This window comes from Sorex araneus, chromosome 5 (assembly GCF_027595985.1).
Source record: "Sorex araneus isolate mSorAra2 chromosome 5, mSorAra2.pri, whole genome shotgun sequence".
In the NCBI taxonomy this organism is placed as follows: Eukaryota; Metazoa; Chordata; class Mammalia; order Eulipotyphla; family Soricidae; genus Sorex; species Sorex araneus.
The window spans coordinates 56,168,743-56,181,655 of record NC_073306.1 but is presented as its reverse complement, the minus strand read 5'-3'; the positions used below and the strand labels follow the sequence as shown (position 1 = coordinate 56,181,655).

Genomic DNA, 12,913 nt, shown 5'->3' with positions numbered 1-12,913 from the left:
TGCCGTGTGCCCGAGTGCCCGGGCCGGGCGGGTAGTCTGCCGTGTCCGGGGTGATCATCGACCGGTGGGCCAGTGTGGAGGTGGTTCATGCTGGGAGGGTCCGGGGGCGGCTTTCGAACTTCCCTGAGGTGCTGGCAAAACCTTGGGAGCGTTTTTCTAGAGCAGGACCACCAAAGACACCACATTCCACCCGGCTGTTCCACGCGGGCTATCGCTCAAAGCTGGCGGGGACAAGCGTCCTGCTCCCTGCTAAGTCCCCAGGGGTACCCCCCCAGAATTGCCTGTTGCACAAGAATGATCTCACCTCCACTTGGCTGAGCCCAAAGCTGGCTTACTGGGAAGAGGGGGAGGGACAGCAGTGGGGGGTGGCCCCTCACCCCAGCCTCCCACCCTGCCTCACCACTCAGAGCACCGTCTGCCCCTCCCTCTTCCCCGCCACCCCCTTCCACCGCCCACTCCCCTCCCCTCTACCCACCATCCCTCGAAGGCCTGCTGGGCCCTGCGCTCTCAGCAGCTTTGTTTCTACGGGGGTCTCGCTGGGGCAGTCTGGGCCGTGGGGGTCCCCTGCGTCAGCTTCCCCCCACCCCCATCTCAGCCAGTTTTGCAGCCGTGAGCTGGCAGTGGGGACCAGAGGAGGGACGTGTGTCCACAGCCTCCCCGGCACTTGGTGGGGAGTGTGGCCTCTGGGGCTCAGCCCCCAGTCGTGGGTTTCTTGAGGCTTTCATGCCCCCTCCCCCTGGAAGGCCCAGCGCACAGTAGGTGCGCAGGGAGCTGACCCTTGGCCAGCAGCCCTGGGCGGGGCCATGGCAGCACTCGCCCAACCCCCTTCCCCAAGGCTTCCTTCCGGCTCAGTGTCCTCTGAGCTGCGTCCTGGGAAAGGGTGGGAGCCCGGCCTGGCCACGGGGCGTCCCCTGGAGGCATGTCGGTGTATGATGAGTGTCAGCAGCCTGGCCCCGGGGCAGATGGAGGGGACCCGAGCTGTGTGGAGGGTGGGGCGCGCATGCCCTGCCTCTCCCCAGCCCCTGGGGTGCCCCACTGGGTACCCCATGGCACCCCACTGACCTGGAGGAGGAGGGGCAGCCACGGCCCCGGTGGAGACCCGCGGGGCCACACGGAGCCTCCCCATGAATTTCCAGCCCCTGGGGTCAGACTCCGCACAGGGCAGGGTGCTCAGGGCCAGCCGGAGAACAGAGCCCGTAGCCTGCCGGTGCCCCCAGCGAGGGGCATGTCCTCGGTGAGCACTCGGGTGTCACCGGCTGCTCGTGCTCTGCGGGCCCCCAGGGCCCCCACGGCCCCTCTTTTGCCCGAGCCCTGCACTGGGACCAGAGGCAGTCCTATACCACCTGGCCTTGTCCAGGGCACCCAGGACCTCCGGCCAGCACCTGCCCACCCCACCCTGGCCCATGTTCTCAGGCAGGGGCGGGGCCCTGTGCTGTCCTGCACTTGGACCCTGCGCGGACCTCGCCCACTTCACCCGGGGCGGGGCAGACTGGCACAGGCCTGGGCAGAGGCCCCCTTGTCATGCCGCTGGGGAAATAAGTCTGAATTTCCGCCCCGACTTCTCTTCTAATGAGATTCTCCCGGCAGCGGGGCGGGCGGGCTGATAGCAGGCTCGGTGCGGCTGCCCGGAGCCCCCAGCCTCTGGGGCAGAGAATCGACTTCTGACCCTGCCCCAGGCCTGGGTCGGAGCCACCACCGCTGCTGCCAGAAAGTGGGAGGGGACGATGGGGGTGCAGGGGGCTTGTTACACTCGCTGCCTGGGTCTGCATGGGGCTGTGGGTGCTGGCTTTGGGGGTCTGCAGAGGAAGTGCGCTGGGGCCCCGGGTCCCTCTTGCTGCCCCACCTGCTGGTTGGTGGCTCTGTGTGGAGTCCCAGGGACTCGGTTTCTCCCCTGTGATTGTGACTGGGGTGGGCTCTCTGGCGGAGCCCCTCAGTGTGGACCCGTGTTCTCCAGCGCTCGGGCCTTCAGGGAGGCCCTCTGGGGGTAGGCTGTCCTTAACCCCCACCCCAGGGGGGTTCTGGAAGACCTGCTGCCCTCAGTGAGAATTGGAAGCCTGAGCTGCAGTGGATTTGGGGGTGCTGCGAGGCCAGAGAGATGAAAGTACGGACTCCCCCTGCACTGCAGGGCCCCACCCCGTGCCTGTGCTGGCTGTAGGCTGAGCCCCTCCGGCTCACTGGGGTGGGGCGGGGTGGGGGTGCACCCTGAGCCTGACAGAGGAGCCGGGCAGGAGGGGTGCAGCATGGGGGCTGTTCACGTGAGGTCAGGGGCAAAGACAGCCTCCCCTCACCCCATCCCAACTGTGGTGGGTGCAAAACCCCTGACCTCTGGTCTCCTCTTTCTGGGGGGAAAAAAAAAGATCAAAATTAGACAGACACCTGCCAAAAACCGGAATCCACTAGTATGGAGTGAACGCCTTGTCCTCAAATGCCCGCCCTTCCCACTACCTGTCCCTGACTGTTTCTGGGAGAAAATGCTGCCACCGGGCGGGTTTTACCCTCCTGCCACTTCCCAGGCCCCTGATGTGTCTGCCCTGCCTCTCCGTAACCCCCTTGCGGCCATCTGTGCTGTTCCCCATCTGGCTGCGTTGTCCTTGGCCCGCCCTGGCGACCTCCGATCACTTCCAAGCACCCAGAGCTCCTTCGGGCACCCCCAACCCCGGGGCCCTGCAGTGGGCCGGGCTAGAAGGCTTTGCACAGACGGGGTAGTTAGTGGGCGCAGGAGGCCCACTAGCGCCCCCCGGGCAGGGCCCCCGCCCCGCACCCACAGGCTGCCCTCCCCCGCTCTGTGCCACAGCAAAGCTTCGAGGCGCACCAGGACGAGGCGGTGAGCGTGACGCACATGGTGAAGGCGGGCAGCGGCGTCTGGATGGCCTTCTCGGCCGGCCCCTCCATCCGCCTCTTCCACACGGAGACGCTCGAGCACCTGCAGGAGATCAGCATCGCCACCAGGACCACCTTCCTCCTGCCAGGTGAGGGGGCGCCGGGAAGCTCAGACCGGGCCCGGCCCAGCCCTGCTGGCCGTCGCCACGCTCGCTCCGTCCCTGTCATCCCGGACCCAGGCGGGCGGGCTGGGGCGCGGGCTGCAGTCGCGCTCCTTGTCTGTGCTCTGACCGCGCGGCTCTCGGCTCTGGGGTCTGTGCTCTTACCTCTCGGCTCTCGGCTCTGGGGTCTGTGCTCTGACCGCATGGCTCGCGGCTCTGGGGTCCGTGCGGGCCTCCCCGGGGTGTGCAGGGCCAGCAGCTCTGTCCTGATGCTGGTGTCCAGCCTCTTCCTCTTCACCAGCCTCTTCACACACAGTCCTCCCTGCCCTCGCCGCAGCTGCACCCCGGTGCCCCCAGCTCCTGCAGGGCCCCCCCCAACATCAGTGTCTTCCTGCCCCTCCGGGGATGTGCCGGAGCCAGCCTCTGCCACCTCGGCCCTGGGCCCAGGCCCGGGACACAGTTGCTGTTCCCAGCCACCCCCCCACCCCCCCGCCACCCCGGGCTACTGCCCTGGCCTCCTTCCCCATCAGCCACACCACAAGGAGAAGTCAGGGCATCCAGCCTCACAGCCAGGGGGTGGGGGTGGGGTGGGGGTCATCGTCCCAGACCCTCCCTGCCCCGTGCCCTGGTGGGAGAACCACCCAGCAGGGTTTCCAGTTCTTTATTAGAGATATTTTTAAAAGGGCTTTTTAAGTCTTTTTCTTCTCCCTCCACATCCCCACCCTCTCCCCCCCCCCTCGCCCATGAAATAATTGCTTAATTAGTAATAAATTTGCTCCTCCTCTAAGTGTGGATTGTTTTAAAGGGCGTGTTAAAAATTTATCACGCTTCCTTTTCCTGACCCCATTCTTCGACTCCGTCCCCGGGCTGGTCTTAATGCATTTTTGGAGCCTCAGCTTCCCCCCGTCCTCTTAACTAGACAGGTCATTAATAAAATGTTCTCCGAGAGCCTGAGCTTTTTAAAGTTGTATATCTCCAGATAGATGGCCTGGGTGAGTTGAGCGCGGCTGCATTAAGTCTCCGTGATAAAATATTTATCCACCATTAGACGTTTCCCACCCCTCCCCCTCACCCCGCCCCCCACCCGCGCACGGACTGTTTGCGAAGTGTTTCGCTCTTTTCCTCGAGGTTGCGGGGGGGGGGGGGGGGGGGGGCTGTGCCCAGATCTGGGCCTGCAGATGAAGTCATTTCTCAGTCCCCTCCCCCTCTTCCCGCTTCTCCACTGCCCTCGTTTCATGGGGTCTGGGCGGTCTGGGGAGGGGCCGAGCGGGTGTGGGGGCTTCAGGCTGTAGGTTCCCGCTGGTGTCCTGGCCCCAGGCCCCCGCCCCCCCGGAAAAGGCACCAGGCTATGTATGTATGTGGTGACATTTGCTGCCCCTGCCTCGCTCAGCTTATTATTTCTGTGGGTTTATGGTGCTGACGGGGCTGATCTTAGGGCATTAGAATCTAGGGCCTTTTAATAATCACATTCTCCTAATCGCCTCCGTTCATTGGCTATGTACTGTGCGCTAAGGCAGCGCTCCACTGTGCAAAGACATTATAGATACATTTTTACGTACACTGTGTGTATTGATATGTAAACATGTATCTCTAGCTGGGGCGCTGGGGGGGGAGGGGAAGTGGCTCATCCAGATTCACATAGCTAGGAGGTGGCAGGGACACCGGGCGCCCTCTGACCTGTGACTCCCCCTCTCTCCCTCACGCCTCACGCACGCATGCACCCACACACCCGTGCATTCACTCTCTCTCACTTATGCTCCCTCCCTCTCTCTCTCTCTCCCTCGCCCCTGGCACCCGTGGGTGTCCACCCTGGTCAGGCTCTCCCGGACGGGATCGCTAAGCGCAGGGACAGGCTCACTTCTGGGCCAGGGAACCAACCAGCACACACAGGGGAAGAAGCGGGTGGGGGGTGGGGCCACGGCACCGCGGGTAGCACTGTTCTTTCTGGGACGGCTGGTTCCACTGTGGCCCTTCCGGCCAGGCCAGAGAGTCCGTCACAGGGCAGCCTCGGGGCGGGGCCGAGAGGGTCTGAGAACCGGGACTGCCCCTCAGTCCCCCACGTGGTCTGTCTGCTCCACCCTGGGGGCAGGACCCGGCGCTCTGCCTGCTCGCGGGCACCCATGTCATGGGCCCAAGGTGGGCTGCCCAGTCCCCTCTTCCTGCCTCACCCTGACCCTTCCTCCAGCACCCTGCAGCCCCTGCCTCCGCTGCTCAAACCAGGCCTTCCCCACCTTGATCCCTGCGGGGTGGCTCTGGTGTGGGTCCCACCCCCCCTGCCTGCCTTTGTGCCCTGTGGTGGGGAGCCTCCGGCCCCACAATAGGGGACCTGGACCCCCCCATAACCCTCAGCCTCCTGTGGGTCTCCGTGGAGGTGCCGGGCGAGCTGTGTTGGAGCCTGGCGGGGCCCCGGGACCCCCTTACGCCGGCCTCTCTCCCCACAGGCCAGAAGCACCTGTGTGTCACCAGCCTTCTCATCTGCCAGGGGCTGCTCTGGGTGGGCACCGACCAGGGGGTCATCGTGCTGCTGCCCGTGCCTCGGCTGGAGGGCATCCCCAAGATCACAGGTGAGGCGTGGGGAGCCGGGCGGGCAGGGGTGGGGCCAGCTGCAGAGACCCGAGGTGGGGGCGGCTGGGGGACGTCTCTGCCCTGACACGTCCACTTTCCGATGATGGCCGAGATGGCCTCAGCATCTGTCCCCTGCACTCAGCCACCGCCCTTTGGTGCCCCGTCCTTCCCGAGCCGCCATTCCCTACCCTGGCCAACGGGCTCCGGGGTACCTTCCGGCCAGGTGGTCTGCAGATGGGCTGAGATGCCAGATGGGGCCCCACTGGCCCCCACTGCTTCCCATGAAGGCTATCATGGACCCCTGTTTGCCCTGCCCACCCCCCACCCTTCGCAGCTTCTAGTCCTGGCTCCTCCCCAGAGCGCCCCTGAGGGCACTTGCATGGATCCGAGGAAGCGCCATCCGGGGACGCCAGGGCCCCCAGGACTAGGGTGCAGGAGTCAGGAGGGTTGCAGGGGCGAGGAGGGTGGGGTTACAATGTGATGGCACCGACCAGCATCCAGAAGAAAAGGTTCCCAGGCGCCCCGAGAGAGCTCCGAGCCGGGGAGAGCCCCGGGCAGGCGCCTTCTGTGAACGCCTGCCCCCCACCCCCTCCCCCCGCAGGGAAAGGCATGGTCTCGCTCAACGGCCACTGCGGGCCCGTGGCCTTCCTCGCTGTGGCCACCAGCGTCCTAGCCCCTGACATCCTGCGGAGCGACCAGGACGAGGCCGAGGGGCCCCGGGCGGAGGAGGACAAGCCGGAGGGGCAGGCCCCCGAGGCCGCGCCCGCGCCCGCCAGCCCCGCCGGCCGAGAGCTGGCCCGCAAGAAGGGTGTCCTGCTGCAGTACCGCCTGCGCTCCACCGCCCACCTGCCGGGGCCTCTGCTGTCCGTGCGCGACCCCCCGCCGGCCGACGGGCCCGCCCTGGAGCACAGTGAGGAGGACGGCTCCATCTACGAGATGGCCGACGACCCCGACGTGTGGGTGCGCGGCCGGCCCTGCGCCCGGGACGCCCACCGCAAGGAGATCTGCTCCGTGGCCATCATCTCGGGCGGCCAGGGCTACCGAAACTTCGGCAGCGGGCCGGGCGGCGGCGGCGGGAGGCCGGCGCCCTGCGGGGAGACGGACAGCGCCCTCCTCATCTGGCAGGTGCCTTTGACCCTATAGCCCCCACCCGGGGCCCAGGGCTGACTGTCCGGGTGTCCGGGGATCGCCCGGGGTGCCTCGCCTTCCAGGGACGGGCTCGGAGTCCGGCACGTGGACCTGACGTCTCCAAGCACCTCCCCCGGGCAGGGCAGAGGAAGACCCCGTCGCCGGAGTGGGTGAGGCCTGAGAGAGCCCAGGAGCCCCGGGGGAACCGCCTTGTTTTTTTCAGAGCAAAAAACAAAACAAAACTAAACTAAACTAAAACCACAGAACCAAAACCCCGAAACCTCACAGACGCTGGGCGCGCCCGGGGCCTGCTGTCTGCCCCCCGCCCCGGGGCCTGGTGCGGGGGCGTGCGGCGTGTGAATATCTATAAATACGTATATATGTGTACATTCTCTGTGTATAAATAAAGTCTGTACATATCGGAGCCCTGGGAGATGCTGGAATAAAGGCAAGAGTCATGTCCCCACGTGGATGGAGGTTTTTGTTTGGTCTTGGAAGTGGCTGTCACCGGGCGGATTTTTCAGCTGCTGCCCCAGCGGGAAACGAGGGGGGGGGGCTGGGAGCTGGCCCAGGAGGACCCCAGCCACATGCTGACTCGGCTACGAAGACGTCAACTGGAGACAAGATGACAGGAAGCTGTCTGGTGCCCAGCCTCAAAGCCCCTTTCCCAGTGCAGCCGGGGCACCCCCTCTCTCAGGGGCAGGTGCCCACCCTCCAGGCAGTGTGGGGTGCCAGAATGTTCTCTGCTGCTCGTGGTGGGTGTGGGGGCCCTTCCTTGCTGATGCCTGCTGGAGGAAACGGTAGCCTCACCCCACCCCACCCCCGCCCTCACCCCCCTCCAAGCTTGGCCTGTCAGTCCCCGCCTGGCAGGGATGAAAGCTGAAGGGTCACGGGAGGGTCTATGTGTGTGTGGGGGGGCAGCAGCCAGGTCAGAGGGGGCTGCGGAAGGTTGGGGGGTGTTCCAGATGGTGGGTGCAGAGAGGGCCCAGGCCCTGGGCAGGGTGGGCGGTGCGGCCTGGTGGTCTTCTGCAGGCTCTGTCCACTGTCTGGTTTCTGGAGCTGCCCCTGGGGCCATCCCCCTCGACCATGTTTCTGCGTTGCCCTGACCCTGGTCTGTCTGCTTGCTGGCCATCACCCCTCCGGCCTGTTTCTGCCCCAGGAAGTGGGGAGAGGAAGCAGTGGGGGTGGGGTGGTCGCTGGGAGGCCAGCTGGGTCTGGCCCCGGGAGGCATCACTCATTCCTGCTGTTCCCTTTCAGGTCCCGGGGTCCTCCTGGGTCCTCCTGGGTCCTCCTGATGCTGGCGCTCCCCGGCGGGTGGGGCTCAGTGAGGGAGGGCAGGAGAGGGGGCCGGCGGGAGCCTCAGAGAGAGGCGGGAGGGCCTCTGGGGGAGGGCAGCCTGTCCAAGGGGGGGTTATGCTTCCCCAGGAGGAGGGGACCCTGTGCTCTAAGGAGCCATGGTCCCCGCCACCGTGACCCTGTTCTGTCCCACGTGAACTCTGGGCCTCAGTTTCCCCATCCTGTGTCGAAGCCCTGCTATCCTGTCCACCTCCCCAAGAGATCAGGTCCTTCTGGCGGACAGGGGGACAAGGGCATGGTGCACAGGTGGGCTAGTCGGACGGGGGTGCATCTGCCTGCCCCCCAGGAAGCCGGCGTTTGAAGGGGGAGGCCCAGCCCAGTTCGCCAGTGTGATGGGGGAGGGGGATACAGATTCTGCCATGGCAGAGGTGCTGGCCTGAAGGGGGAGGTGAGTGTCTGATCGGTGGTGGAGGCCCTGGGGTGAGGGGGGAGAAGTATCTCTTTCGTGCCCCCCCATGACCTCCCAGTGTGAGAGGGGGGGCAGGGCGGTGTGACAGGGGGTCTGGGGCGGCAGCCGGGAGTGAGGCTCACAGGCCCAGCACAGATGGAGGCCTGGCAGTCGCTCTCACTTCCATTGTCCCGCGTGCCTGGGGAAACGGCCAGATAGCAAGAATGTGTAAATTGAGGAAAATTATATCATTACCTGAGCAATTTCTTGTTATCTTTGCATATCAACAGAAACCACAAATGGCTCCTGGAGAAAAGGTGGTCACTGTGGGGCCTCCCCCAGGCAGGCTGCCCCTGCCTGCACCCCTGGGAGGGGGTTCCCGGCTCCTCGGCTATGTGTGATCCTGGCACCGGGGGAGTCCAAGTGCTGCCCCGTGTGAACAAGTGCTGTTCCCTAACCCCTAACCCCCCGCCCCCCCGCCTCGAGCACATACACACACACACACACACACACACATACACACATACATACATACACACATACATACATATACACACGGACACATACACAGACACAGACACACATACACATACACACACACATACACACACACACACACACACACAGTCCGCAGGAGACTGAGACTGAGAGGGGCGGTCCCTCACCCGGGCTCATTAACACGCTGATTCTCCCTCCCCCCCAGCCCCCCTCCCCCCGCAGGAGGCCGGCCAGGGGTCTCCCCGCCAGGCTGCCCCTCCCTGCAGCCTGAACCTGCTCAGAGGCGTGGCTGGGCCAGCTGGGGACGGCGGGCACACGCGGGTCTGCTCGCCCACGCTGGCCCGGAGAGCAAAGTGCCACGCACTCGGTGCTCTTGGGGAGACACCCCATGGTGGGGCCCACAGGGAGGCCAGGTAGGTCGGCAGAAACCAGGTGTGTGCCGGTGGGCCGAGCGTGGGCTTCGTTCTTCCAGCAAGTGAGCCCCAGCGGGTTCAGGCCCCAGGCAGTAGGTAGGCAGGCACGGCCCCCGTCTCCCTGGAGCGGGTCCCCAGCCCCTGTGGCAACACTGGAGTGGAAGGAGGAGATTGCTGGGGTCCCGGTATGGGGAAGAGCTGCTGGTGGGGTGGGGGTGTTGGAATGGGGGAGTCTCTCCTTGGCCTCAGTTTCTCCTGCGTTTAACACGGAGATGGAGATGGTCCTTCCTCCGCCTGGGGCACCGTCAGCAGCACAGTGTGTAGCATAGGACCTGTGTGGGTGGCCTCAGCGTCCACTGCTCACTGTGATGATGATTCTCTGGCCGTCAGTGAGCCCCGCGCCCTCTGTAGGGGCAGGGAGGGGTGTTGTCTCCTCCAGGGCCCCATCTGGGGGAAAGGACACCCACGGTGCTCAAGGGCAGGGTTACTGGGCACCAGTGTGCAGGGAGCTGGACTGTGTGGGCAAACCCAAGACCAGGACCTTTTGGTTCTGGGGACGGGGCCCCAGGGCTGGGGTGACCAGGGTCCTTCAGCTCCATTTCGGGTCTCCTGAGTTCTTTCCAGCCTCAACATAATTCTGAGGGACAGACACAATCTTCTCCTGTTAATTTCTGCTAAATTAGGTGACCAGGCCTTTTTTTTTTCAAATCTAGAGACATGTATTAGCATGCTATTTTGCATAAATCAGGCGATCATTTGCATTCATTTGCATCTTGATGCGAGGTTCAGGAGACCCAAACTCAGTGTGTTAAAAAAAAAATCGAACAAGAGTGTTGCGTCCGCTGGGAGGGCAGAGAGCTTGCCTTGCATGTGGCTGACCCTGGTTCAATCCCCAGCACCCCATATGGTCCCCGCCCCCCACAAGCCCACCTTGTGATTTGTCGTAAACACAGAGCTGGGAACAAACCCTCAGAGCTGCTGGGTGTGGCCACGCAAAAACAAAAACAAAAAAACAAAGCAAAGAAATAAAAAGGGCGCGTCCATCTGCTGGGAGCCAGTTTGAGCCAGGCTGGCAGGACGAAGGAGCGTGGTGACGTCTCTCGTCCAGGGAAGGACGGTGCAGGTCAGCTCTAGGTGTGTGCAGGATTTGGGCACCGATACAGAGAAGCCAGAGAAGCTGCAGTGAAGGCACAGAGTGGAGTTTCCTGGGCCGACCAGCAAGGCCCTTGAAGAGCTGTGGGCAGGGGGGAGTGGGGCCCCCTGTGACAGGGGCCTGACACCCGGGACCCCTCGCCTCTGCAGAGCCTTTTCTTATGGTCCATCAGCTGTTTTAAAGACCTGGGGACAGAGCGAGGGCTGGCGTCACCCATCCAAGGCCACAGGACTGGTCTGTGGGGCCCCCGGGCGCAGACGCAGACCACCACAACCCAGAGGTGTTCTGGGCTGCCTAGGGAGGAAAGAAGCCCCTCTCTGGAGCCCCCCCGCCACCCCTGCCGGCTCCCCCAGCATCTCTCTCCTCCTTTCCTGCCTCACTGCGTTGGCCTCCCGAGGAGCACCTGGGCCTCCGAATCTCCTCTGGTTTCCATGGAAACGGTACCCAGCACAGCCCAGGTGCCTGGGGAGGGGTTGCTGGGCCCCTCCCCTGAGGGAAGGAGCGGGCTCCAGACTGGCCCCAGGGTGGCCCGCTCTGTCCCTTCCACCCAGTTCTGGTGGGATCCGGGCTGAAGAGGGAGAGGGCCACGCCTGACAGTGTTTGGAGGCTGTTCCCAGCTGGGGATGCCCCCCCCCCCAACAAAATACAAACCCCAGAGTGGAGCCCGCGGGCGTGGCCCAGGCTGTGTGGCACAGAGTCCAGCTGCTGTGACGGAGACACTGGGCCACCTGTCCTGAACACTGTGGCTCCCCAGCCCCCCGACGGACGCCTGGACCCAGGCTACGCTCAGCACGTCAGTGGGAGCAGCCCCTGCTGAGTGATATACCAAGCTGCAGAATTGCAGGTCAGAGAGGTCGCAACCAGGGCGGGGCTTCGGTCCTGGGTTTGACATGGGCTGTTTTGTGTGAGCACATGTCTCCTTCCCTTCTGGCAGCTAAAGCATTCTGGGGGACACTCCCCGCCCGCACCTATTCTCCCAGTGGGGGTGCCACTTCTGAGGGCTTGTTCCTATGGTCAGGATAACGTCTCAGCCCTGGCCCGCTGTGATGGGCCTGGAGATGGGCACGGGACCCAGGAAGACCCAGTCAGGGCCCTTCCCTGGCATCTCTATGCTGTCTGGGGTGAGGGAAGCTATCTGTTCATTCTGATGGAAACTCCAAGTGGTCAGCGGGTGAGTTCCCCAACTCTCCCCATGTCCTCTGAGTCTGGAGTAGAGGAGGAGTTAAGATGAGCACAGAAGAGGGGGTGGGCTGACCCCCTTGGCTTCCTGGGGCCTCTGGGTCAGCTTGCTCTTGAGAACTCCCAGTTTCATAAGCTAATCATTTTATTTAAAGACACTAAAGAGGGGCTGGAGCGATAGCACAGCGGGTAGGGCGTTTGCCTTGCACGCGGCCGACCCGGGTTCGATTCCCAACATCCCACATGGTCCCTGAGCACTGCCAGGAGTAATTCCTGAGTGTAGAGCCAGGATTAACCCCTGTGCATCACTGGGTGTGACCCAAAAAGCAAAAAAAGAAAAAGACACTAAAGAAATTCTTTTTTTTTTCTTTTTGGGTCATATCCTGCGGTGCACAGGGATTACTCCTGGCTCATGCACTCAGAAATTACTCCTGGCGGTGCTCAGGGGACCATATGGGATGCCGGGAATCGAACCTGGGTTGGCCACGTGCAAGGCAAACGCCCTACTGGCTGTGCTATCGTTCCAGCCCCAAGACACTAAAGAAATTTAATCAAAGCTTAGGTAACCTTTTTGTTTTTGCTTTTTTTTTTTTTTTTTTGCTTTTCAGGTCACACTCGGCAATGCTCAGGGGGTCGAACCTGGGAATCGAACCCGGGTCGGCTGCATGCAAGGCAAACGCCCTACCCGTTGTGCTACATCACTCCAGCCCCTAAACTTATGGTTTTGATGGACAAAGTTCCTGCTCCAAAGTGCCCCACCACAGGCCTTCCGTGGCTTCTAGTCCATCTCCTCTTTTCCCCTTAAACACCTCCCCCCACTGCTTTGTTATCTCAGCTTTGCAATTCAAGACCAAGGGTTTGTCATCCTTCAATACTGTCTCCCCCCACTGTTTTGTTTCTCTGCATCCCACAGATGAGTGAGAGGACCCGTGTTTGTCCTTCTCCCTCTGGCTTATCACGATGCCCTCCAGCTCCATCCACGTGGGAGCGAACAGCAATATTTCATCTTTTCTTACAGCTGCAGAGGAATCTATTGTCTATGTATATATATACACACTTCCTTTTTTTGGGTAATTTCCATGTCTTGACTATCGGACGTAATGATGCAATGAACGAGGGTGTGCACGTCTATTTTAGAATGAGTGTTTTCATGTTTGGGGGTAGATGCCAAGGAACAGAATTAACCAAGTTTGCATACTATTTTTCCATCTTCCCCTTGAAGCTGCCTCGGGTTGATTTCTGTCTCTTGAAC

The 12,913-nt window shown here is 62.8% G+C and overlaps 1 protein-coding gene across 9 annotated transcripts in view; it reads left to right on the top strand.

Annotated features, from left to right (window-relative positions):
* Positions 1–7,138, top strand: part of ARHGEF10L (Rho guanine nucleotide exchange factor 10 like) — a 109,711-nt gene extending 102,573 nt beyond the window's left edge. For all 9 annotated transcript variants that reach the window (XM_055140037.1, XM_055140036.1, XM_055140034.1 and 6 more), the window contains 3 exons: positions 2,795–2,969; positions 5,423–5,545; positions 6,148–7,138. In XM_055140037.1, coding sequence (XP_054996012.1) covers positions 2,795–2,969; positions 5,423–5,545; positions 6,148–6,689 — 840 coding nt within the window. In that variant the 3' untranslated portion in view covers positions 6,690–7,138. The remainder of the gene's footprint in view (positions 1–2,794; positions 2,970–5,422; positions 5,546–6,147) is intronic.
* Positions 7,139–12,913: the final 5,775 nt, after the last annotated feature.